Source organism: Rana temporaria, chromosome 5 (assembly GCF_905171775.1).
Source record: "Rana temporaria chromosome 5, aRanTem1.1, whole genome shotgun sequence".
Taxonomy (NCBI): Eukaryota; Metazoa; Chordata; class Amphibia; order Anura; family Ranidae; genus Rana; species Rana temporaria.
The window spans coordinates 171,584,837-171,610,891 of record NC_053493.1 but is presented as its reverse complement, the minus strand read 5'-3'; the positions used below and the strand labels follow the sequence as shown (position 1 = coordinate 171,610,891).

The 26,055-nt window shown below is 43.4% G+C and overlaps 2 protein-coding genes across 2 annotated transcripts in view; one reads left to right on the top strand and one right to left on the bottom strand.

Annotated features, from left to right (window-relative positions):
• Nucleotides 1-26,055, top strand: part of ROPN1L (rhophilin associated tail protein 1 like) — a 114,107-nt gene that overhangs the window by 6,837 nt on the left and 81,215 nt on the right. The gene's annotated exons all lie outside the window — the stretch shown is intronic.
• On the bottom strand, nt 2,488-25,906 carry LOC120940482 (death associated protein). The gene is made up of 4 exons (XM_040353390.1): nt 25,656-25,906; nt 17,723-17,828; nt 6,579-6,621; nt 2,488-3,147 (listed from the first exon to the last, which is right to left on the bottom strand). The coding sequence occupies exons 1-4, from the start codon at nt 25,708-25,710 to the stop codon at nt 3,028-3,030; spliced, it is 324 nt and encodes a 107-aa protein (XP_040209324.1). The 5' UTR covers nt 25,711-25,906; the 3' UTR covers nt 2,488-3,027.

The following is a 26,055-nucleotide window of genomic DNA, read 5'->3' as shown; positions in this document are numbered from 1 at the left end:
AAGTGGGAGCTTCCGGACATAGGTATTGGGGATTCCGAAAAGCAGAAGTTCGATTTTTGTGTGGAACTCCACTTTGAAAAACATAACGTGTGAACAGAAGACCAGATGGTAGCCTCAAAATATGAAAAAAATGGGCTCTAAAAAATAGGGTTGTCCCGATACTAGTATCGGTATCCATACCAAGCATGTGCATCCTCCTCCAGCCCCCCCACCGTTCTGCTGCCGTCCCCCTCCATGCTGCTCTCTCCCTCCGTATTGGTGTCCCCCTCCATTCTCCTCCACCCCCCTCTATCTGTCAGGATGGAGAGCGTAGGAAGGAGCCCGTAAATCTGGCTCCTTACTGTTTCGAAAGTACAGAGTCAGTGATCACTGACTGCCTAATTCACATAACTGAAACATCATAAAAACTGTGTTTACAATGTTTCAGTTTATGAATGGAGAGGAGCTGTTGTCTTCTCTCCATTCATTTTCAGCGCAGCCGAGTCTGCTGAGAAAGGGACTGGGAAATCCCTAGTCCCTTTCCCCGTCTCAAAGGGGAGATGTCAGGGGTCCCTTAAGACCCCTGATATCTCACCAAAGCCCCCCAATAGAGCTGAAAAAAAATTGCAATAAACATTTTTTATTGTAAAAAAACTAAAACCACACTGACACTGTCCACCCCCCGCCTTAAAAAAAAGAAAAAGCATTGTAAAAAAAAAAAAATTATAAAAAATTGTGTGGTATCGGGACAACCCTTAGCTTTTTTCTTTGTATCATTTATGTTGTATAACATTTGAGTCGCAGTTCTATTTGGTTTATTATTATTTTATGGTATGCGCATTGTTCTTTCCATTTAAAAAAAAATTATAAAAAAAAAAAAAAAAAAAAAAAATTGTGTGGTAATTGGGACAACCCTACTAAAAAAGAACCACTAGAGCCAAGATTGGCAGTGCTCAAGGCCCATTTTCTGGGATGAAATTTCCTCATCTCACACAAAGAGAAGAACATTTTACCAAGTGCAATGGTAGACTTTGCAAAATGTTCATCTTCTATAGCTTTCAATAATGTAGACTGAATTCAATAGGCCCTTGCCCCTCAAGACCTGGGCTTCAGCAGTCAAGCTGTTAAAGCCAGTGATTGAGAAGCATGGTGGTAAACCAGCTTTTGGAACAGAGAATTCAAATCATCTGGAGAGTTTATGGAGAGCCTGCCAGAGCAAGAAATCAGAGAGCCTAGGTACTGTCCAAAGGATCATGTAGGCGTAAAGAAGATATAAGTAAGGTCTGCATGCACTCAGAAAATTACAGGAACAAGCTCAATACCGACACTGTAGATACGATTCATTCAGGAGCAGAAAGGCTCAGATCCTAGACAGCCACAGAAGGCAGGCCACTCAAGCAGCAATACTGGTGAAGCTTTTTCGTCCCACCACTGGCTGTGCGACTGATTGTGTCGGAGTCAAAGTCCAGCGGATTACCCTCCTTAAGAGTAGAACTATGTACATCAAAACAGGCTTCTTGTAAAACATGGGCTGAAGCCCTAGCTGGGGTCCAGCACAGACCCCACCCCCACACATCAGGGGATAGAGAGGCAGGATCTAGGGTGCACTACAACCCAGAACCTGTAAAGCACTCTGCAGCTGATTCAACACGTCACAAACTAGGTACCTAGGTGAACAACTAATACAGAGTCCAGTGCCAAAAGACACATTACTGTATAGGCTGTCCATGCTGCTTGCCAAGTATCAACCAATCACAAAAGCTGCAAAATATGAGCTCCTCCAGGCTCTGCAGCCACAAAAGAAAATTGCTAGAAAAATAGTTATTGATAAAAACTGAGGCATGCTGGGAGTGGGAGCGTTTGTACTGGGCTGTCCTTACAGCTTTTGTTGCTCATTCTCCTAAAGTCAGTAGCACAATCCAATGTACCCAAATACAAAAGAAAACCAAGCTGTTAAAATGATAAATTACATAAATACAAGACACATTGGGGGAAATTTACTAAAACTGGTGCACACAGAATCTGGGTGCAGCGGTGCATAGTATCCAATCAGCATCTAACTTCAGCTTATTAAGCTTTGACAATAAAACTTAAAAGCTGTTGAAAGATTATTATTAGAGGCCCCCTCCCAATTAATTTCAGATATCTAGAACATTTTGAATGCCTATCCAATTCAAGCTTGTGGTAAGCATTCATACATGCTCAGGCAGAGGATTCTAGGTGAAGAACTCCCCTTAGAAGCATGGCAGGTGATAAAACAGGAAGAAGTTCTGGACGGCCGCACTCCAAAAAAGTTTTTGCCTTTTACTCAAAAAAATGAAATCAAAAATACATGCCACAGAACTTCTCCTGTTTCACACCAACCGAAAGACTTCCCGCACCAATATGGACACCGCCGCCCATTCTGGGACAAACCATCACTCCTAGCACCAAAAATCAAATGAACCCTAAACCTGGACATACAAGTTATTTTTTACTTTTCCCCCCAAATCACAATGTATTAACAACTTTTTTTTTTTGGCATCTTTATTTATAAACCAAATGCTGGCCATACACAGAAAGCGTTTTTTGTCAAAATGATTAAATATAAAACAATCACACCCCATAGCGGCTGTCATATATTCTTTAAGACTCTCCACAATTCTTTTAGTGTTAATCACCAGTCAATACAGCCAGGTAGAACCAATTCATTACCATTTGAAACTGCTACAACCATTGAGCTAGAAGTGATGCCATAACAGCTTTAAGCCTAAAAGGGCAATCACAACCATGATCTAAGATTACTAATCAAATGCAACATGCTTCGCAATGACAAAATTGTCTGTTATCGTTTTAATTATTTTTGGATTTCAAATACTTGGTAAAAAGCAAAATTTTGCTAGGATTTATTTTCCTAAATTTAAAAATTAATTGAATATTTGAATGTAAGCAAAAGTTGTAATACAAAGCCGTTGAATTTTTCTCTTAAAGTCCATAATTTACAAGAGGAACTCTTTTGCATCCTCTTGAATTATAGATGCATATCTAAGCGTCTTTTAGACTGTCTCATTACTTGCGAGGCTGATGAATGTGCTGGTTAACATGATGGGCAGCGGGCATCTTCTCCACAGAGGGATGTGGTTTTTGATGAGCAACTTGTGCAGCAGCAGGTGGGAAGTCCTTGTCACCCTGTGAACATATATAAAAATTACATTTTAAATCATACCTTTAACTGAAGAGGCAAAACAGAGGTGGAATAAAATAAACATTTTGGTGGCGAAACCGAAAATTCAGGATTGCACTTCCCGCCATATATATATATATATATATATATATATATATATATATATATATATATATATATATATATATATATATATATATATATATATATATATATATGTGTGTGTGTATATATAACATCTCTCCTTGATTATTTTGTGCAGGGATATCTGAATGATGCCTGCATCTACAGGCATCATTCAGAGATCATCTTTTAGAGCCGGCGATTCTATGCACCGTAAGAAAGATCATAGCGGCTGTTCAGCCGATTGATCATTCTTACGGGCGGCAAGAGGGGACGTCCCGCCACCCTCTGGTGCTTCTACCAACTTACCACTGCGATCGGTGAGTCGGAGAAGGGATTCACCAGCCCCGGATGCTTACCATAGAGTTCCGGCGGCCCAGATGGTGGCCGGAATCTATGATCGTTTGGAGGCCAGGCGCGATGTTATGACGTCACTCCAGGCCTCTGCATTAAAAAAAAAAAAGTGCGACCTCAGCTGGGAAGCCAAGATCGTTTTTTTATTTTTTTACTTCATGCCTACCAGCCTAGGAGGTGAGATATAAAATAAAAGATTTGCAAAAAAAATAAAAAAAAGTTTGAAATCTTTGCAAAATGTTATTTTTTTAATAAAAAACACACACCATGTATGCAAGTATTCACAGCCTTTGCCATCACACTCAAAATTGAGCTCAGGTGCATCCTATTACCACCGATCAATCAAGTTGTAGAAACATCTCAATGATGGAGTCCACCTGTGGTAAATTCAGTTGATTGGACATGATTTGGAAAGGCACACACGTCTATATAAAGGTGCCACAGTTAACAGTGCATGTCAGAGCACAAACCAAGTCATGAAGTCCAAGGAATTGCCTTTAGACCTCCGAGACACGAATGTATCGAGGCACAGATCTGGGGAAGGGTAGAGAATTTTTTTTGCAGCATTGAAGGACACAATGAGTACAGTAGCCTCTGTCATCCGTAAATGGAAGAAGTTTTGAACCACTAGGACTCTTCCTAGAGCGGACCGCCTGGCCATACTGTGTGATCAGGGGAGAAGGGCCTGCGCGCGGGAGACTCCTTTCTGGCAAGGTCCGGCGTCTGCTGGGCCTTCAGCCGAGAATCCCCTGTGTGCATGCGTCACTGCAGTCAGCGGCCCATTGCAACAGGAATATCTCCTAAACCGTAAACCTACAGGTAAAGTAAAAAAAAAAAAAAAAAAAAGAAGGACTATACAACCACTTTAAAAGTGGTTAATTTAATTTTCTAAATAGGTTCCTTTAAAGCTAGTGCATGGTTGGTTCACTAACCTTTTCCTTCGATTTACCTTCTAAATGTTTTTTTTTCCTTTGTTTTCTTTGTCTGAATTTCTCACTTCCTGTCAGGGGCGTACCTAGAGCATTTGGCACCTGGGGCGGATCCTATATCTGGCACCCCCCTCCCCCCACCTTAAAATGTAAAAACACCCCACTGTGCCCTCTGTATCCTTCAATATCTATTTGTCAGTACTGTGTACGCCCTCTCCACAAATGCACCTCTGGACCCCTTTACATTACACAGCACCCTGCACCTCTGGACCCCTTTACATTAGACAGCACCTCTGGACCCCTTTACATTAGACAGCACCTCTGGACCCCTTTACATTAGACAGCACCCTGCACCTCTGGACCCCTTTGAATTACACAGCACCCTGCACTTCTGGACCCCTTTGAATTACACAGCACCCTATACCTTTGGACCCCTTTACATTATACAGAATTCTGGACCCCTTTACATTACACAGCACCATACACCTCTGGACCCCTTTAAATTACACAGCACCCTACACAGCACTCTGGATCCCTTTAAATTACACAACACCCTACACCTCTGGACCCCTTTGCATTACACAGCACCCTGCACCTCTGGACCCCTTTGCATTACATAGCACTATGGACCCCTTTACATTACACAGCAGCATAAACCTCTAGACCCATTTACATTACACAGCACCCTGCACCCCACAGCTCTAGATGCCTGTATGCTACACAGACACCCCCCTACAGTACAGACCCTACTACAGTACAGAGACCCCCCTACAGTACAGTCGCACCCCCCCCCCACAGTGAAGAACCCCCCTACAGTACAGAGACCCCCCTACAGTGCACATCCCCCTACAGTACAGTCGCCCTCCCCTACAGTGAAGACCCCCCTACAGTACAGAGACCCCCCCTACAGTGCACATCCCCCTACAGTACAGTCGCCCCCCCCCTGTCAGTGAAGACCCCCCTACAGTGCAGTTCACATCCCCCTACAGTACAGAGACGAGACCCCCCCCCCAGTGCACATCCCCCTACAGTACAGACCCCCCCACAGTACAGACCCCCTTCAGATCCATAATATATGTATCTCAGATCATGATCATCGCAGGACAGGACATGCACAGTGCTACAGCACTGGTCGGGTGACTGGTCCCCTCCACCAGTGTAAACAGGAGGGGGAGGCGGCTTCACTAGGAGACTGATCAGTCGCGGCAGCCAGCTATGAGAGAAGGGGGATCATTGCGATTGCGGGTCCCGGCTGTCACTCGGGTGCCTCACACATCACCACCGCCCCCCCCCCCCCGCGCAAAGCCACTACAGGCTAAGCTCTCCGTCGCCACGGTGTTGTGTTGCCCAAGCCCACCCGGCGCCCGCTGTCTCCGCTTCAGTGGGGGGGAGCGCCGGCCTGACACCCCCCAGTGTGCGACACCTCCGGGGGGGGCGGCCTGACACTGTCGATCCTCCCTGAGCCGCTAAAATGTCCCGCTGCTTAAGCCCGCCTGCTTCAGTCGTGGGGGGGCTGACACCCCCCCAGTGTGTGGCACCCAGGGCGGACCGCCCCCCCGCCCTACGCTTAGTACGCCACTGCTTCCTGTTCCTCCTCAGTAAGCTGTTCTGGCTGACTAACCCCCAGCCAGATGATGGGGGCAAGCTTACTGAGGAGAAACAGGTAGTGAGAAATTTAGACAAAGAAAAAAAAAAAAAAAAAAAACATTTAGAAGGGAAATCAAAGGAAAGGGTAAGCACTAGCTTAAGACCCGGCTCGCACAAGGGCCACGTTACTTTGGAGGTGACTCTGCAAGGCGATCGCAAGACGACTTCAGAGGCGACTTGCAAAAGGACTTCTGTATTAAAGTGAATGCAGGTTGCCCCCAAAGACGTCCAAGAACCTTTTTCTAAGTTGGAGCGACTTGAGTGAACCGGCTCTATAGGAACCTATTTAGAAAATAAAAAAACCGAACCTTTCCAACCCCTTTAATATTGGTCTTAAAGAACAAAATGTTAAAAAGTTTACATAAACAGCAAAATAAACTTACCCTTGCAATAGCACCAGAGATTATCAGAGGTGGTCTGGGTTGACTAAAAAAGAAAAAAAAGTGAGAAGAAAAAATTACAATATGAGATGCTAATTTTATTTAATATGTAAATGTATATCATAGACCATACACTTGCGCTTTGATGGGAGATTCAGCCTTTCACATGATCAGTTATAGTGCTGTAATAAAATACTGCACTGCAAACATAATTTCAGAAATACACCAAACAGTCAGTGCTCTAAACTAGGACAGGCATGCTACGACAGACCAACTGACCTCAATCTCTTTTGCAACTATGGGGAAAGGCAGTAACACAAGCTGACGCCTGAAGATACTGGGAAATATCTAAAATTTGATTTACCATTTACCCCCCCCCCCCCATTAAAAAAATACAAATTAACTAAAAATAAAAAACAACCGCAGTGTGGTATGACATGTAAATTCAACTACCAACACTAAAAGTGCAAAATGCTCATGTACAAATCTTATTTTACATTTTAACCTACGTTTTTCTTTTTTTAAAGTGACTGTAAACCTATTTTTTCAACAGCAGAGAGCCACTGCTCAAAGGACAGTGCTGAATCAAGATTGGGCCCAGGTAAATATAAGGGGGGAATATTTTTTGTATTAATGCATAGAATGCATTAACGTAAAAAGCCTTCTACCTTTACGACTTTAAAATGCGGTTCTCAACCTTAAAACATTTTTTGATGTCACAATGTAGAGAATAAGATTTCCTATCATCTGTGCCCAGTCTTGCCACACAGAGTTAATCCAGCTCTGAGCAATCCTCTTTTATTGTTTAGTGAAAATTCCAGACTTCCAGATAAAAACCTGTCTAAATAAAAAGTCCTTTCCGCCCCCTTGCTTCGAGTGACAGGGTTTTTACATATCCCGTGCACTAGCTTGGACACATGCACATTCCTGGATGATTATCGTAATATGGGGGGTGATCCACAGTTGATTGTGAGAGGTAATGCATGTCATTTGAAGCAAGGGGACAGAAAGGACTTTTTATTTAGACAGATTTTTATCTGGAAGTCTGTTTATTTTCACTGAACAATAAAAGAGGATTGCTCAGAGCTGGATTAACTCTGTGTGGCAAGACTGGGCACAGATGATAGGAAATCTTATTCTCTACATTGTGACATAAGAAAAAAAAAAAGAAGTTTACATCCACTTTAAGAGAGGTCTTTACAACAAGCAGAAATAATACCTGAACTACATATGCAAGCAAGAATTGTGGAGATCGGCAGTATGTGAAGGGGAGGGGGGGGGTGCAGCAGGTATTATAGCAGGCAGCAGAGGAGTATGCAAGGTATAACTGTGGGGATAGGTGTTCTTTGTGGAGTCTTCAGATATCTTATGAGACCTTTCTCCAACTTGCAGAAAGTTTCTACAACTCCTTCTACAATCTCTACAGTGCTCGATTCACAATTATCCTTTCACTGCCAGGTCAGTACAGCGACCTACAGCGCTGCTTCCAACTGGCCATGTACATATGCCATAAGGACCTGCATTCCTGCTTCTGTTATAAGCTCATGGTCACTCCAGTGTCCATGAACTTATACCAGAGCTGTTAAGCAGGCTCTGCTGAACAAAACAATAGCTCTGATTAGCGTCTAGTGGTGGCTGCTGATTCACCTAAAATATCCCACCCCCTAATCGCCGCTACACCTCTCTTCTGCCCCCCCCCCTTCAAATCAACTGCTGCACTTGCCACCACCAATCCCACACCCAGTATGGATTCTCCAGCAACCCCCATCCTCTGTGGCTCTGATGCAATTAGCGGCTTCCTCCTGCAGCCTCTTGTCAACAATTGCATGGGAGCTCAATTATTCCTTCCCTGCTATTGAGACCACCCACCACCATCCCCGGTCGTGCCCCCATGCAGCGCTGCTGGTCAGCTTTCTCTCTGCTAGCTGCAGCCGAAGAGAAGGGGGAGAAGGGGAGGAGGGGAGAAGGGGAGAAGAGGAGAAGGGGAGAAGAGAGAAGGGGAGAAAAAAAAAAAAAAGGAGGCACGCGTTTACCAGCCACCTTTCTTTTTTGAACACAGAGATCGGTATCAATCGCTGTATTTATTCATCAGTGAACATAGTAAACTGTTTACGATACTTTAGTTTGTGAATGAATGGGGGGTCTCCATAAAGACTCCTATTCATACTACAGTGAGGTCACGTTTAGCTGCCCAGGCGTTCTGTTCATCCCTATGCAGGCAGTTCCATCAATGTCACAATGTCAATTGGGATACAGAGGCTGCACAGGTGTTCCGTTCATTTGTTGTACAGGCAGTCCCCTTCATGTCAATTGGGATGCACCCACTGCTCCCAACTTGACACCCATGTGGGTGCATGTCCATGAACTCTGGACATGAACAGACACTGTCTATTTGGGACCATACATCTACACCCCCACGAACGTCAGATCTGTCCTTGCAGCCGCTGCATTCCAACTGATATGAATGGGACTGCCTGTCCATCCCTGTGCGGGTAAACACAGCCCTCTATACAGTCTTCCATGGGCATACAGGTTAGTACACCCCATGTGAACAAGGCCTTAGTAGGAATTTTGTAAGTTATGTTGATGTGTGTAATATTAGCGTTAATTTAGCAAACATATTGTTTTGATAAAAACGTGCGCAAATATCGCAGGGCCTAAAAAATCAGTAGCACTTTTTTTTATTCTACAGGTCATGCGCTTTCAGAAAATATATGGTTTGGGGGTGGGGTTCTTTACAAAATCTGAAAGCTGTAAGAAAAATAAAAAAGCAATGAACACATTGCAAATATCATCTGGCCACACGATTTTAAAGGTGGAGCGCAGGGCCTAGCAGCGAAAGGTTTAAAACCCATTGCATATTTGTTTATACAGCTTCAGAACCTAAAGGATATTATGCATTTGATTATATTGTTTGGAGACCTTGGTATGCAATGTTCCTTCCTCGTTATGCCCACTTCTGGTGGCATTCAATTTGTTGCTACAACTTTATAGCTTATTTACCCTGTTTTTGTCTTGATGCTTCTTTGCCGTGCTGAGGGTTAATAAACCCTGAGAAAACACATTTTATACACACACATATACACAGTGCAGACCAAAAGTTTGGACACACCTTCTCATTCAAAGAGTTTTCTTTATTTTCATGACTATAAAAATTGTAGATTCACACTGAAGGCATCACAACTATGAATTAACACATGTGGAATTATACATAACAAAAAAGTGTGAAACAACTGAAAATATATTTCATATTCTTCAAAGTAGCCACCTTTTGCTTTGATTACTGCTTGGCACACTCTTGGCAGCCCTCAAAATTTCCACTCGCCTACTAGCATTTGGCGAGTGGATTTAAGCTGGGGGCGAGTGATGACAGGGCTGCATGACCAATCTCCCTCCAATCTGTGCCTACACTTAGAGTCCCGATGAGATTGGCGGCCGAAGAGGAAAGGTGCATGCTCGGGAAAAGTAGTCTGTTGAGCCGCGCACAGGCAGAGCAGTACACAGGTGCTCTCCTTACAATTCTCATTAAGCCATGGTACCTAACAGTATGACCTCTCTGAGCCTGCCCCCCTCCCCCGGGCCCCCGACCAATGTAGCTGGAGAGCAGAAAGTAATGAGTGAGGTGGAGGATTGCAAAAATTACCACTCTGGTGCAGCGCTCACTGAAAGTTGCCCTGACATGAGAGCGGCAGCCTTCTAGTTTGTGCCGTTTTCTTCTCCTTGTGCTCTATGTAAGTGTCCAACAGTTTAGCCTGAGCACTGTGAACAGACTGGCACCAATGTGTGCTGTGCGCTGTCAGTGTGCGCTGTGCTATGGTGTCAATGGCTGTGCAGTTGTGTGGATCTCAGCGCTGGATTGTACTCCCTCCCGCTGTGCTGCAGCTCCTCTCCTCTCTGCCAGCCTGAATAAAAGGGGGAAGTGGGGACATGCAAGCGTGGAGCCGCACACACAGGCTCCTGATGATGAGATGAATGGGGGAGAGAGAGAGAGAGAGAGAGAGAGAGAGAGAGAGAGAGAGGATGGATGGTGTAACGATATTGCGCGCTGGACACGCGACTAGCTGTTGTGTAAGAACCATACAGCAGCCATGTTGTTTAAAAACAGTATAAGCAGTGGAAAGAAACTCACTCCCTCCCTCCCTTATTCTCAGGAATTCATAGGCATTCTACTTCAAAAGATCTGTTATCTCCTCCGAGGAACAGAGCAATCTAGGGTTCTTAATATCTCCTGGCAGGGTTCCTGGCCTGTCGTAAAGCTGTCGTCCTCTCACCTCAGAGAGTCCACAGACCCCTGTCGTAAATGCCTTAGACTCATAAACGCTGAAGACTAAGGAATAAGTATGAACGTTACACATGTTTCATAACTTCCAGCTAACTCATAGCACAGCCAAACAACAGACATATTTAGTTTCCTCAGATAATTTGTAACGTTTCGAGCCCAGACATGAATATGATCAATCATACGGAAGGCCCCTGACCCCATTTATTCGTCATAGGTAGAATAACCATGGTAGACTTGTCACGTTTGGACTTTTCTTAAAGCAAATATCATGCTCTACAATAACACGGATGTTGGTAGTCTGTAACTATTAGAACTGCAGAGATATGAATATGTATCACAAAGTGTACCTGGGTTATGGGCGTGAATGTGGACCCTCCCAGTAACCAGCCCCTAAATCAGATGACCAGACAATTGGTTACTGGTCGTGTCAACACCCCTTTTTGATCGCACAGAAAAGAGGAGATGCCAAGTCAAGGGAGTGCTCCTTTTACCATCCAAGCAAGAGCATCTGCCAAGTTTGAGAACCGATTACCCAGTTCATCGATCGAACTCTGATCAATCTTGGACATTAATTGCAAGTATTCTTCTTCTTCAATTCTACCTCATTACTTTGTCGCTGTATATTGTCGTTATCTCTTTAAAACATATTTTTCTGTAACACCTTATTGCACCAAGTTTGCCCTTTTCGTAATAAACCTTTTATGTTGAAAAGTGTTAACCTTGTCTCTAAAACTCTTAATGCAAGCTATGAACGAACCTCTGCCTTTTGAAGAGCGCTACTTGTAGAGTAAGGCCTCTGCGCAGACCTGCCTGTGGTGACAGTGTGTGCTGCAGACGCTTATTCTAAAATCCTAATTGGTATTGCTAATTGACGGGAGTACCAACGCTTCCTTATCAATGTTGGTGGTGGCAGTTAAAGGGTTAATTGTGTCATTAGCCCAGTGACAATCGCTCTCAGGCTACTAGCACTTAGATTGTTGTCCCGCAAGCTGGGAAATCTTTGTGCTGGGTGCAGCTGAGAGTGGCATTGTTGCGTAAGTGACAGCGTGGTGTGAGGTCGGCCTGTCCTTCGTCGCAAGTTGGCGCGGAGGGCGGGGATCTGACACTCGCGTTCGTCACAGATGGGAGTTGCAGAGCAGACAGCAAGAGAATGGGGAAGAGACCCAGTTCTAGTGCCCTGTCCCTCTGGTCTGCCCCCAGTGCCCTGTCCCTCTGGTCTGCCCCCAGTGCCCTGTCCCTCTGGTCTGCCCCCAGTGCCCTGTCCCTCTGGTCTGCCCCCAGTGCCCTGTCCCTCTGGTCTGCCCCCAGTGCCCTGTCCCATTTTGTTAAAGTTGTTGTTGGTAATATTTAATTTTGTAACTTGATTCTGCATAAAACATTGTCATTCCATGAGATAATCTACGAGGGTGTGTTTATGGGTGCAATTAGGCGCAGGGCAGTGTATGAATTAGGTGGGGCAACTGGTGGCGAGTAACTATTGAGGCCTGGCTAGTAGCTCAGGACTTGAAATTTTGAGCCCTGCTCTTGGCATTCTCTTGATGAGCTTCAAGAGGTAGTCACCTGGCGCAGAACCCCATCACTCTCCTTCTTGGTCAAATAGCCCTTACACAGCCTGGTGTTTGGGGTCATTGTCCTGTTGAAAAATAAATGATGGTCCAACTAAACGCAAACGGGATGGAATAGCATGCCGCTGCAAGATGCTGTGGTAGCCATCCTGGTTCAGTATGCCTTCAATTTTGAATAAATCCCCAACAGTGTCACCAGCAAAGCACCCCCACACTATCACACCTCCTCATCCATGCTTCACGGTGGGAACCAGGCATGTAGAGTCCATCCGTTCACCTTTTCTGCGTCGCACAAAGACACGGGGGTTGGAACCAAAGATCTCAAGTTTGGACTCATCAGACCAAAGCACAGATTTCCACTGGTCTAATGTTCATTCCTTGTGTTCTTTAGCCCAAACAAGTCTCTTCTGCTTGTTGCCTTTCTTTAGCAGTGGTTTCCTAGCAGATATTCTACCATGAAGGCCTGATTCACACAGTCTCCTCTTAACAGTTCTAGAGATGTGTCTGCTGCAAAAGGTGGCTACTTTGAATAACCTAGAATATGAAATATATTTTCAGTTGTTTCACACTTTTCGTTATGTATAATTCCACATGTGTTAATTCATCGTTTTGATGCCTTCAGTGTGAATCTACAATTTTCATAGTCATGAAAATAAAGAAAACTCTTTGAATGAGAAGGTGTGTCCAAACTTTTGGTCTGTACTGTATATATAATATATTTTCATGTGCCAAGACTGAACAAATGACACTACAATGTAAAGAAGTGCGTGTACAGCTTGTATAACAGTGTAAATTTTCTGTCCCCTCAAAATAACTCAACACATAGCCATTAATGGGTAGGAAGGCTGCCGCTCCAGGTGAGCACACTAGAACAATCAATGTCCACTCAGAAACCAATGGGTGCAGGCCATTAGCTATGACTAAGCATTGATATCCAATGCGAAACGCGTCAGCTGTTTTTCCCACTGTGTGTCGATACCTGTAGTGCATTTTTCCTTTACCCAATAAAGGGCACGTCTTTTTAAGAAATTGGAGTGCGGCTGTCCATATCTTTCTTCTTTTGCACATAGCCATTAATGTCTAAACTGCAACAAAAGTGAGTAAACCCCTAAGCAAAAATGTCTAAATTGGGCCCAATTTGAAATTTTCCCTCCCTGGTGTCATTTGACTCATTAGTGTTACAAGGTCACAGGTGTGAATGGGGGGGGGGGGGGGGCCAGGTGTGTTATTGCTCTCACTCTCTCATACTGGTCACTGGAAGTTCAACATGGCACCTCATGACAAAGAACTCTGAGGATCTGAAAAAAAAGAATTGTTGCCCTACATAAAGATGGCCTAGGCTATAAGAAAATTGCCAAGATCCTAAATCTGAGGTGCCGCACAGTGGCCAAGACCATGCAGCAGTTTAACAGGACAGGTTCAACTCAGAAGAGGCCTCGCCATGGTCGATCAAAGAAGTTGAGTGCACGTGCCCAGCGTTATATCCAGAGGTCTTTGGGAAATGGATGCACGAGTGCTGCCAGAATTGTTGCAGTGGTTGAAGGGATGGGGGGGGGGGGGGGGGTCAGCTTGTCTGTGCTCAGACCATACATTGCACACTGCATCAAATTGGTCTTCATAGCGGTCTTTCCAGAAGAAAGCCTCTTCTAAAGATGGTGCACAAGAAAGCCTGTAAACAGTTTGCTGAAGAAGAGCAGACTAAAGACATGGATTACTGGAACCATGTCCTGTGGTCTGATAAGACCAAGATAAACGTATTTGGTTCAGATGGTGGCAACCAGGTAAGTAGTACAAAGACAAGCGTGTCTTGCCTACAGGCAAGCATTGCGGTGGGAGTGTCATGATCTGGGGCTGCATGAGAGCTGCTGACAACGGGGAGCTACAGTTCATTGAGGGAACCATGAATGCCAACATGTACTGTGACATACTAAAGTAGAGCATGATCCCTTCCTAGACTGGGCCACAGGGCAGTATTCCAACATAACGACCCCAAACAAACCTCCAAGACGACCACTGTCTTGCTAAAGCTGAGGGGAAAGGTGATAGGCTGGACAGGCATGTATGCAGACCTAAACCCTATTGAGCATCTGTGGGACATCCTCAAACAGAAGGTGGAAGAGTGCAAGGTCTCCAACATCCACCAGCTCTGTGATGTCGTCATGAAGGAGTGGAAGAGGGCTCCAGTGGCAACCTGTGAGGCTCTAGTGAAGGCCATACCCAAGAGGGTTAAGGCAGTGCTGGAAAATAAGGCTGGCCACACAAAATATTTGGACATTTTCACTTAGGGGTGTACTCACGTTTGTTGCCAGCGGTTTAGACATTAATGTCTGCGTCAAGTTCTTTTGAGTGGACAGCAAATTTACACTGTTATACAAGCTGTACACTCACTACTTTACATTGTAGCAAAGTGTCATTTCTTCAGTGTTGTCACATGAAAAGATATAACATTTACAAAAAAAAAAAAAAAAAAAAAAAAAAAAAAAAAAAAATGTGAGGGGTGTACCCACTTTCGTGAGATACTGTATATTTTATGTGTAGTTACATTACAATGCCCATTTTCAGGTGAAGGTCTGCGTTAAAATTATAAAAGAATTTTTTTTTTAAAAATTCAGTTTGTTATCGATGTGTTTGAGAAACACAACTGTAACCTTTTAGTGCTTTCTTAAATTCTTACCATGCACAGCCCTGCTGGATCCCCCCCCCCTTTTTTTCTTTTTAAGCAAGAATATTTAAACTACCCAGCACTGCAGAATAAACCCATAATTGGGGTTTTAGTGTGTGTGGATTAACCCACTAAAGCTTAAAGAATAATTCCAGACATTGGCATATTATACATGGTTATGTATATGGTTAGGTGGAAAGGTGGAGCAGTAACATCACGCTTTCCACCTTGTCCATAGAAGAAAAAGAACAGGCAGACGCGTTTCACACCGTTATAGAATTATGATTAAGCACTTATAACAATGTGAAACGCATCCCTGGGCACTCTGTTCCTCCTATAGATTGATTGCGGAGGTGAGCACCCACAAATTCCATTAGGCTTCCTTATCTCACCTGTAGCAGCAAGCCTTCTTTGTTCCCATTTCATTGTCCAGTCAGAGAATGCTGTGCATTCATTCTGAAATGCAAAGCATTCTCCGAATGGCGCCTGTGCCGAGTAGCCAACCTCCTCTGTTCACAATGCATTAGTCCAGCTGCTCAGCATGGGAGCCAGATGCTAGTGAAGATTACTGGTGTAGTGGTGTCTACCTTCGATTTTCAGTGGCATCAGCCAGGTATGGTTTATACACCGTTACATTGGACCACCGTAACTATGTATAACATGTTAGTAAAATATAAATGAAAACAATCAGTGCCAAAAATTGCTATAAATATTGTGCTTCTAAATCCTAGTGTTAATAATCTATAATAAACATGCACAGATGCTAAACATTCTAAGTGATACACCACACTGGTTGCAAAAATTAAAGTGAATAAGGCTCAATGCAAACTGAAGCTGATATTTTATTTATTGGCGTTTTTTTTTTTTTTTCTTTTTTTTTTTAAAGCCCATAAACTGAACTCTATGTTAGCCTATGTGCCCATGCACACCTGGGCGTTTTTTTGTGTTAATGAGCTTTGGAGTTTATTGGCTTTTTTCTGAACGCCCAAAATTTGCGTTTTTTTGGCGGGAAAAAAAAAAAAACGCAAAAAAACACAAAACGCCGAAAAACACTCAAAAACGCCGGCGTCAGCGTTTTTTTATCCATTGAAAAAAAAAAAAAAAAAAAAAAAAGCTACACTCAAAAACGCTGATTAAAGCTATTGCAAAAACGCTAAAAAAACTTTGAAAGGCTCCCTGCAAAGCTACTGGTGTTTTTTTATAGCTTTTTTTTTTTAGCTTCAGTGTGCATGGAGCCCAAATGTAGCGCTTTGTGTAAAAACTATTAATATCTAATAAAAGTGCATATAATCATAACATGAGTGATAAATAGTCCATAAATTAAATAGAATAAATAAAAGCTCTTCTTATGATCAGAGTTTCAAAGCTAATCCACCACTGTGATCGTTCGTCCTCAAAAGGAGTGCACACCACCACCGATAAAATTGCGTGCTCACCTCCCAGATGAGTTAAAACTCATGAACAGCTTTTGCTCAAGGTTCCAGCTTGTATTTATTCAATTAAATGTATGGACTATTTATCACTCAATCATGATTCATGATTATATGCACTTTATTTTATTAGATATTAATAGGTTTATACACAAAGCGCTACATTTATTCACTTTAATGTATAACATGTTGATGCCTGGAATTATTCTTTAACGCCAGAGAAAGACACATTTAGTACAATGAAAGCTCCAGCCATACGGTAGCCAAATAGGTTATTCTGGTTGTTCCAATTTGCAGCTATGCTGGTAACCTTGTCATAGAAACGGGCACCCTCATACATTCTGTGCAGAGCCATTTCTGTTTTGCATGACCAGCTGCTGCTGCTCTATCTCCATGGAGCACAGCAACCAAAAGCACCTCTTCCTCTTAGTAGCTCAAATAAGGTAGCACTGATGTCTTTGCGTCACAGTTAAATAGGGGGGTCCAATCTGCAGTGCAGCTAGTTATGACCCACCCAAAGGCAATTCTGTCATTGCCCACAGATCTACCTACAAACGTCAAATTCCCAAGCAATCATGGAACATGTAGTTCACTGAAGTGCTGGGAACGCTGCGCGGCACCTCTCTGGATTCTCCATGCGATTTTGGGCCACCATAAACATCTCGGCTGTGCAGTGCGGGCATTATAGGGAGTAAAAAGCAAGACTACAGTGAAATAAGGTATTAATTTAAAGAGTTTAATAGCGTTTAACCTGCTGGGGAGAGGGAGCCATCATAGAAAAGTTTGCTTATTTCTAGAGTTGAGCTTTAAAGTGGTTGTAAACCCTTACAATCCACTTTTCACTACAGGTAAGCCTATAATGAGGCTTACCTGTAGCTACCCAACATATCTCCTAAACCTGCACAGTTTAGGAGAGATCCCCTGTATCAGCATGTGCTGACGTCATTGGCACATGCGCACTGAAACAATGGCACATTCGTGCCGTTGCTTCAGGTAGTGTGCAATTACTGGCGGCTCTCGCAGGGAAGTGACGTCATCTCAGCTCCGGCCAATCACAGCGCCTGAGCTGTGTACTAGGACTGCTGCCGGGGCTTCGATCGAAGGTGAGCATTTCATAATGAGCTAGTATGCCCTGCATACTAGCTCATTATGCCTTTGTCTTGCAGGGTTTTTTTTATTTGTGGGTTTACAACCACTTTAATACTTACACAATGCCACTTTCCCACTGCTCAGCTTCCTCATCTTTCTCCTCTTTTACTTCTGGCTGAGTTGTATGTGGATGCTTTTGCACAATTCTCATTCCTCCAGCTTTTACTGTAAATCAGTACAGTTACAAAAAAAAAAAGAAAATACAGTTTAAACATGTTAAAATCTTCAAAGCCACTTTCTAATCTACACATTTCTTATATATAAAATCAGTAATTCTGAATTGAAGCCAGAGACAACTAGGCAACTAACATTGTTGGAAAAAGGTCAACAATAGCAGCGCCTCTGGTTTTGCAATATGTTTTTCCTTTAAGTGATACTGGCCACTTGTTTAAAGTCTTGTTTTGTTTTATTTGCTTAAAAATAACAAACATGTTATACTTACCTGCCTATTGCATTAAAAGCATAAGATAAAAAACCTTCACAACCACTTTAAGGCCCATTCACACCACTTTGATGCAGTAATGAATGCGTTACTGCAACATGTGGTAACATATGTTCTGGGGTCTTGTGGTGGCATTCATTGTGAAAGGTACCCCAACACACTTTCCGAAAGCACTTGTATTGCAATACAAGGTATTGTGCATTGCACAAGGGAAAAATGCTGCAGGCCCATTATTTGGTGCATTGTGGCACATTAACCACATTAACCAGCTATTCAAATTGATGGACTGCATTAACACAATGGTAAATGGACCAACCTGGTGTGAATGGGTCCTTAACCACTTCCATACAGGGCACTTATACACCTTCCCGCCCAGACCAATTTTTAGCTTTCAGCGCTGTTGCACTTTGCATGACAATTGCGTGGTCATGCTACATTGTACCCAAACTAAATTTTTATCATTTTGTTCAAACAAATAGAGCTTTCTTTTGGTGGTATTTGATCACCTCTGGGATATTTATTTTCTGCAAAAAAAAAAAGAGAAGAAAAAAATATTTTTTTTGTTTCAGTTATAAAACATTGTAAATAAGTAAGTTTTCTCCTTCACTGATGGGCACTGATGGTACTGCACTGATAAGGCGGCACTGATGATGGGCACGAATGGGCACTGATAGGTGGCACAAACGTACTAATAGTATGTGTTGTACTAATGGATGCCAATCAGTGCCAAACAATAATGCCTGCCAATCCGTGATGCCCATTGTGGGCACTGATTGGCATCCATTTGTGATTGTCATCCCTAGTGGTCTAGGGTGGCATACCTGCGGTGGGCATCCCTGGTGGTCCAGTGTGGGCATCCTCGGGGGGGGGGGGGCTGTGCTGATAATCGATCAGCACAAACCCCCCCTGTCAGAGGAGCAGCCGATGGGCTCTCCTCTACTCGCGTCTTTACATCGTGATCAGCTGTGATTGGATATGGTTTAAATCGGAAAATCCGACCATCTGTATGCTCCAGCAGACAAATGTTGTTGGAATTTCCAACAACAAATGTTCGCTGTGCATGCTCTCAAATTTGTTACAACTGATCATCTAATTGTGTGTACACAAATCCAGACTAAAATCCAAAGTACAAAACACGCATGCTCCGAACCAATGGTAACCCATCAGACAATATTGGCAGAAGTTGCCTAAAGGGTGGCGCTAAAGCAGGGCTCGACAAATCCCAGTCGCCAGGGCGACTAGAAATAGTGTCCTGGCGACTTGGCTTGGAAGGTGGGCAAAAAAAAATAATGTTTTGTGAGCTGGCGCCATCTGGTGGTGAGCCGTTGGTATTACAAGTTATTACCACCAGATGTGTGAGCTGGCGCCATCTGGTGGTGGCCGTTGGCATTACAAGTTAAGCATTACAAGTTAAACAGCAATTCTAATGTAATTTTTCACTATTTTCACTGACATCTTCTTCCCTCTAATTAGAACCCCCAAACATTATATATATTTTTTATCCTAACACCCTAGAGAATAAAATGGCGAACGTTGCAATACTTTGTCACGCCGTATTTGCGCAGCGGTCTTACAAGCGCACTTTGAGAAAAAATACACTTTTTTTAATTAAAAAATAAGACAACAGTAAAGTTATCCCACTTTTTTTTAATATTATGAAAGATAATGTTACGCCGAGTAAATTCATACCCAACATGTCACGCTTCAAAATTGCGTCCGTTCGTGGAATGCGACAAACTTTTACCCTTTAAAATCTTCATAGGCAACGTTTAAAAAAAATCTACAGGTTGCATGTTTTGAGTTACAGAGGAGGTCTAGGGCTAAAATTATTGCGCTCGCTCTACCAATTGCGGCGATACCTCACATGTGTGGTTTGGACACCGTTTACATATGCGGGCGCTGCTCACGTACGTGTTCGCTTCTGCGCGCAAGCTCGTCGGGACGGGGTGCGTTTTCTGGCTCCTAACTTTTTTAGCTGGCTCCTAGATTCCAAGCAAATTTGTCAAACCCTGCGCTAAAGAGTAGAAAAACTACGTAGTACGTCTATTACGTCACTACGTTCCTGTTTGTTGGCTGAAAATATTCTGCCGTGTGTATGCATACCAAGTTCACAGCCAAGGCCCCTTTGGAACAAAATCCCCGGAAAAGTCTGATGAAAGTCCGAATGTGTGTACGAGGCTAAAGTGAGATTTTACCCGCACTGCAAGTCTCAGGAATCTTCCTGAAAAGGACAGCGACATGTTCAGAGAAGTGGAAGGAAGGGGTAAAGCAAGTATGAATTTTTTGCAGGTATATTTTGCACCTAACAGTAGGTGGTTTTATAGGGGGGGGGGGGATAGATGGCCCAGGCAATTTGAGCAGACCCTGCATTTTACCATAAAAAAATAATAAATAATAAAGTTATTTATACATTTGGCTTTTTCAACACATTGCACAACACAAAGCATTGCACTATAGTGTTATTATTGCACTATCATTTTTCCATGCCACACATCACACCAGCGTTGTCATACAAAAGGGGCATATAGAAAACAAACTGTTTTCTATGTACCCTTGCTAGTTTTGGACTGAGTGCGAAAGGGTAATGCCGCGTACACACGACCGTTTTTCGGGTTCTAAAAAAATGAACGGGTTTTATGTCATTAAAAACGATCGTGTGTGGGCTCCAGAGCATTTTTTCACAATCTAAAAAATGGCAAAAAAAAAAAAAAAAAAAAAAAATCTAAAATGCTCTATTTTTTTACTACGTTTTTTTAACGTGGTCATTTTTAAGGTTGTAACAAATGGTGGTGTGTGGGCTTTAACGACGTGAAAAAATACGCGCATGCTCAGAAGCAAGTTAAGGGACAGGAGCGCTCGTTCTGGTAAAACTACCGTTCGTAATGGAGATAGAACATTCATCACGCTGTAACAGACAGAAAAGCGCAAATCGTCTTTTACCAACACGAAATCAGCTAAAGCAGCCCAAAGGGTGGCGTCACCACGCTTTGCAAGCATTTTTTTTTTCACGATCGTGTGTAGGCAAGGCCGTTTTAACGATCGGGTTGAAAAAAACGTTTTTTCTAGACCCTTAAAAACGTCATTTTTTAGAACCCGAAAAACCGTCGTGTGTACGCGGCATTAGAAAGAGCCTGTCAAGTTTGCAGCCTGAGACTCTGTTAAAGAGATTCCCTCTAACTTCCTGATCTGGTGATATCATTTTCACAAGAGAGGAAGTGAGGGAACCTTTCCAACAGTAACACGGTCAAAAGGGAAAACCCCTTGTAGGGAAATGCTAGAACCTCTGGCAGCTTTTTTATTGTTGTAAGTTTCCCTACCTCAGATGTTCCCTCACTTCCTGTTTTGGTGAAACAAAGCTCCAGAGAGCCGTAAAACCTAACAAGGGTTCCAATCCTTCACCACTTCATCCCAAATTGGGAAAAAAAAAAAAAAAAAAAAAAAAAAAAAGATTATAGATGCTTTATAACCACTTCAATACAGGGCACTTCCCCCCCTTCTTACCCAGGACAATTTTCAGCTTTCAGCGCTGTTACACTTTGACTGACAATTATGCGGTTATGCAACACTGTACCCAAACAAAATTTTGGTCATTTTTTTCCCACAAATAGAGCTTCCACTTGGGTTTTTATTTTTTGCTAGGGAAAAAAAAAAAAAAATGTCCGTTATAAAATGTTGTAATTAATTAAGTTTTCTCCTTAGCCGACAATGCGGCACTGATGTGCAGCACCGATAAGGCACTAATAGGCAGCACTGATGAGGCACTGGCAGGCATTACTGATGGGCACCGATTGGCAACCCTGGTGGTCATACCTAGTGGTCCTGGGTGGGAATCCCTGGTGGGCCTGCACTGAAATCGGCCTGGGCTCCCGGCCCCCCTCCCCTCATCAAGAAAGCAGCCAATCGGCTCTCCTCTACCACGTTTGTCAGCACGAGTAGAGGAAAAGCCGATACATGGCTCTCTGGCATATTTGTCCATTATAACATCATCCGGTATACCCAATCAGCACAGTTTAGGGTCAAGAGAGACAGTTACCTGAAAAGTATTGATGGCGTTAACTATGCCAGTCTAAAAAGCAGGGCCTAGTCTATTTTTAACAGCTGAATTTACATCAACATCCTGAGGGTTCCATTAGAAATGGCAGTCTGAGAAGACAGCAGTGGCAAAACCATGCTTAAAAACTCTTACAGGAAAAGTGTGTACACCACAAGCTTTTTAGTTCTTGGATCTTCTGATTGTTTTCATTAGGCCTCTTCCACACTGCAGCTTGAAAAAGCTCAGTACGGCTTTTTCTTTTTACTGAGCTAAAATACAGCCCAATAATTGTAATGTACCCATTACATTATTCTTCAGTAAAAAAATAAAGAGAAAAATCTGCATTTTTTTGTCAGTAATTTACGCATCATCTGCCAGCAAAGGTCCATTAACATATTGTAAACGCTATAAGTTTCTGCACATGTGCGCGAAAACGCAAATGCATGGAAATGCATTTAAAAAAAAAAAAACAGCCTAATGTCATTCTCACAACTCGGCTCAATGGAATGTTTGATTTTTTTTTTGGGGGGGGGGGGGTGAACCCCCGCTTTAAATCAGATTTTTTTTTTTTTTTTAAATCAAACTTAATTTTAATAAAATCCTTTTGGAGTAAAAATCTATCTAAAAAGATTGTTTTCTATTTAAGATACAATAATAATTTAGATTATTCAGCATGAAATATAGCTTGGTTATATAGCATGAGGCTGTAGATTCTGCAATATTACATTTTTTGGAAGATTCATTCAATGAATCCAAGCTGAGATGGCATGCACTGAATTGATGCATTCACACAATTTCACATTAACCATGAGATAAAAAAAAAAAAAAAAAAAGGTCAGGAATATTCCTTTATCCCATGGTTTTGCAAATCTATGTACACTACAAACTGTACGATTGAATCGGTTTTCTGAGATCGCGGTTTTACTAACCTGACAGCATATTATTCTAAATAGGAAACCTTCATTTTGTTCATAAATATTAAAGATTCTAACTACCAGCAAGAATAAGTCCTTACATTTAAAGAGCACCTGTCATTTCAGATCCATCGTGGCAGCGCCTGTTAGCGGGCATGCACTCATCTGCTACCGCCACGTTCCTCACCTTGTTGTGTCACTGCTGCATTACCAGCCGTCCCATTAAAGTGAGTGGGACTGTCGGCGAGTCAACAGCGGCTCAGGAGGAGCCGCTGCACGACAGAGATTACAGTTGCTCTTTAAAAAAAAAAAATAATAATAAATAAATAAAAGATTTTAATCAAATACACCCTGGCCAATAGCATGACACCAAGGTTCCATTCCTGTGTGTTTCCTGAACACACGCATAAGCATGCTGCGATTGTGGTGCTATTAATTTTTAATCATGCTGCAAATGTGGGGTACAACAACTTATGCGAATCTCTATGCCCAAAAAGGTGCAGACGCTCCACTGGGGCATGAATGGGATGCCTAATGCATGTCACGTGAATATGTGTGTGTTCACAGGATGCCTAGATGTGCCCAACGATCCTTATAATAAGAGGGGGTGTAGCACTCCCCCACCACAAATATAATCAATGCATAAAGATGACCCTAAACCACCTATATACTTGCACTTATATCAATATATAACACTTTATGTAATATGGGGGTTGCACAGCGAGTCAATATTTATTGCCTTTTATTTAAAAAAAAAACAAAAAAATGATTAACACTTATTTGTAGTGATTTATAGCATCTTTATATATTGGTTTCATAGCATTTATGGTAAGGGAGTGCTGCACTGTGTTCTTATAGTTTTGGATTTATTGTGCGCATCAGAAATATTGGTAGCAGCTCTCAATTTCAGGTTTTTAAAACAGAAGTTTGGGAGAACAAAAAATAAATAAAAAATGAACAATCGTACTCACTTAGATGGCTGCTGTAGCAGTGATCCCAGCTGTCACACGCAGGCTCTACACTGAGAGCTCAGAGATCAAACGCCACTGATCTCTCAGTCTGCAGAGTCATGGTCAGGTGCCAGTTCTCTGCCCCTCTGGTGCGAGGCTGAGCCAGCTGCCGGTCTGAGCACCAGAATGGATCCCGAATTTAAAGTCCGGACCTTTCCAGACCCTGAACCCGCTGTTGGCTGAAATCTGGTCACAGGTGTGCAGAATGAAGTGCACTCCTGTGATCCATAGAAGTACAGACAAAAGAGCCTTGGTCCTACTTCTCCTTTATTTATTTACTCAAAAAGAAGGAGGAGTGTTTACAGCAGGATTTTTTCTCTTTTTAATTAGTTAAAGGTGGCATTTTGCAAGTGACCACCATGAGGTAAGGTGTGGCATTGTTAATGCATGCCCCTGTAAGGCCAGCATAGTGTGCAATGCTGTGCGATCACCGCTGTAAAGGTGACACTCTTCCCACCAACTAATGACGTGGTCAGTGGCACCTCAACCCCCCCCCCCCCTGCTGTGTGTGCTGATCCACCGGCACTTACCCCATCTAGGCAGTGGACACATCGGGCATCAGGCTCTGTCTCTTCTCCTCGCTTCTGCCGTGCGTCTCCTCCCCTCCTACTAGGCATCCAATAGGATCGCCTGTCCTTTCAGCCAATCGGGTGACGGGTATCAATCGCTTCCCGATTGGCCGGGAGGAGGATCAGCGTTACAACAGCAAATATTAATTCACTGTTGTAACACCTGGGTGGACCCGTGGTGCAACGCTCTGCGACCCCACCCTATTTTGAAGCCTGTTAGAGCCTCTGGCTCTAATCAGGTGCTTAAAAAAAGAAAAAAAAAAAAAACCCTGCCATTGTAATTCATGCGCCTGGCATCCTGAAAGGGACCGGATGCATGAATAGGGGGTAGCGGCATATGGATCACAGAGCATTAATTAGGATGTGGCAGCTGTGGATAGAGGAGGGCGGCGTCCAGGCGCCAACGGACAGGCCACCACTGGAAGTGGTAAGCACTTCTGTCTAGTTGCACCAGAGTCATTGGTTCAATTCCCAACCATGGCACTACCTGCACAGAGCTGGCATGTTCTCCCTGCCCGGGTTTCCTCCCACTTCCATGCTGGTAGGTTAATGGCTCCAGTCTAGACTGGCCCTAGTAGGTGTATGTATGAGTTAGAGCCCCTGGACTGTAAGCTCTGAGAGCAAGGACTGATGTGAATGTACTATTCTCTGTAAATGGACGGCGCTATGCTTTTGAAGGGTTCCTCTGCAATATTGCTGTGTAAAGCTGGAATACATATACTGGCCTCCATGTCTGATCAAGTGCCACGACACATAGATCCCTCCACTACAATTAGTGTGCCCATAAAATCACTGGCAGGAAGTTCCAGAACTGTGCCCCTTGGTCCCTCTGCCACACAACTCTAAAGAGGACTAAATTCCCCAGACAACTCCCTGCCTGCCCCCTTTATGAAATATCAATAAAGGGTATACTGTCCGCTCACAGGGTCCATTCTCCACTCCTGAGGCTGGCACCATATGGCACATATCACACGGCCTACTTTACCCCTATTTCCCAGGACTAGAGGAGAAGTACAATGAATACCGGCAGGTGGGTGTCCAGCCTTGGTGTCCGGCTTCTCTTTAGGCGGAGAAGACATGCTGCTGTCTAGTGGAAGGTATTCCGCTCTTCTCTATACACCCGCAGGGCACGACGCTCCACACTCGCAACACAACTCGCTGCAAGTCTACAGCCGTCCAATCTCCGCCCAATTCTCCTCGCCTTCCTACTCCCGGTCCTCCTCAAGTGCCCGCCCATACCAATTCTTTCAACGTGGCTTTACGAATGCATCAGTTTTTTTTACTTAGCTTTATTGCTAACATTATTGTGATAGACACGTTGGCGTTCTTTTTTTTTCCCACCCAGAACGAGCGACGTGCATATGCGCAGTAATAACAAAACCAGCGGAGACGCGCAGGGGAGCGTGCACGCAGGCTGTAGACGT

Bases quoted from the DNA above. Each gene is read 5' to 3' on its own strand.
- LOC120940482 (XM_040353390.1), bottom strand. From the start codon at position 25,710: ATGTCTTCTCCGCCTAAAGAGAAGCCGGACACCAAGGCTGGACACCCA. The intron at 6,622-17,722 runs GTAAGTATTAAA...TTTCTTTTTTAG, and splicing joins CAGTGGGAAAGTGGCATTGT to TCAACCCAGACCACCTCTGA. The intron at 3,148-6,578 runs GTAAGTTTATTT...ATATGTTCACAG, and splicing joins TCTCTGGTGCTATTGCAAGG to GGTGACAAGGACTTCCCACC.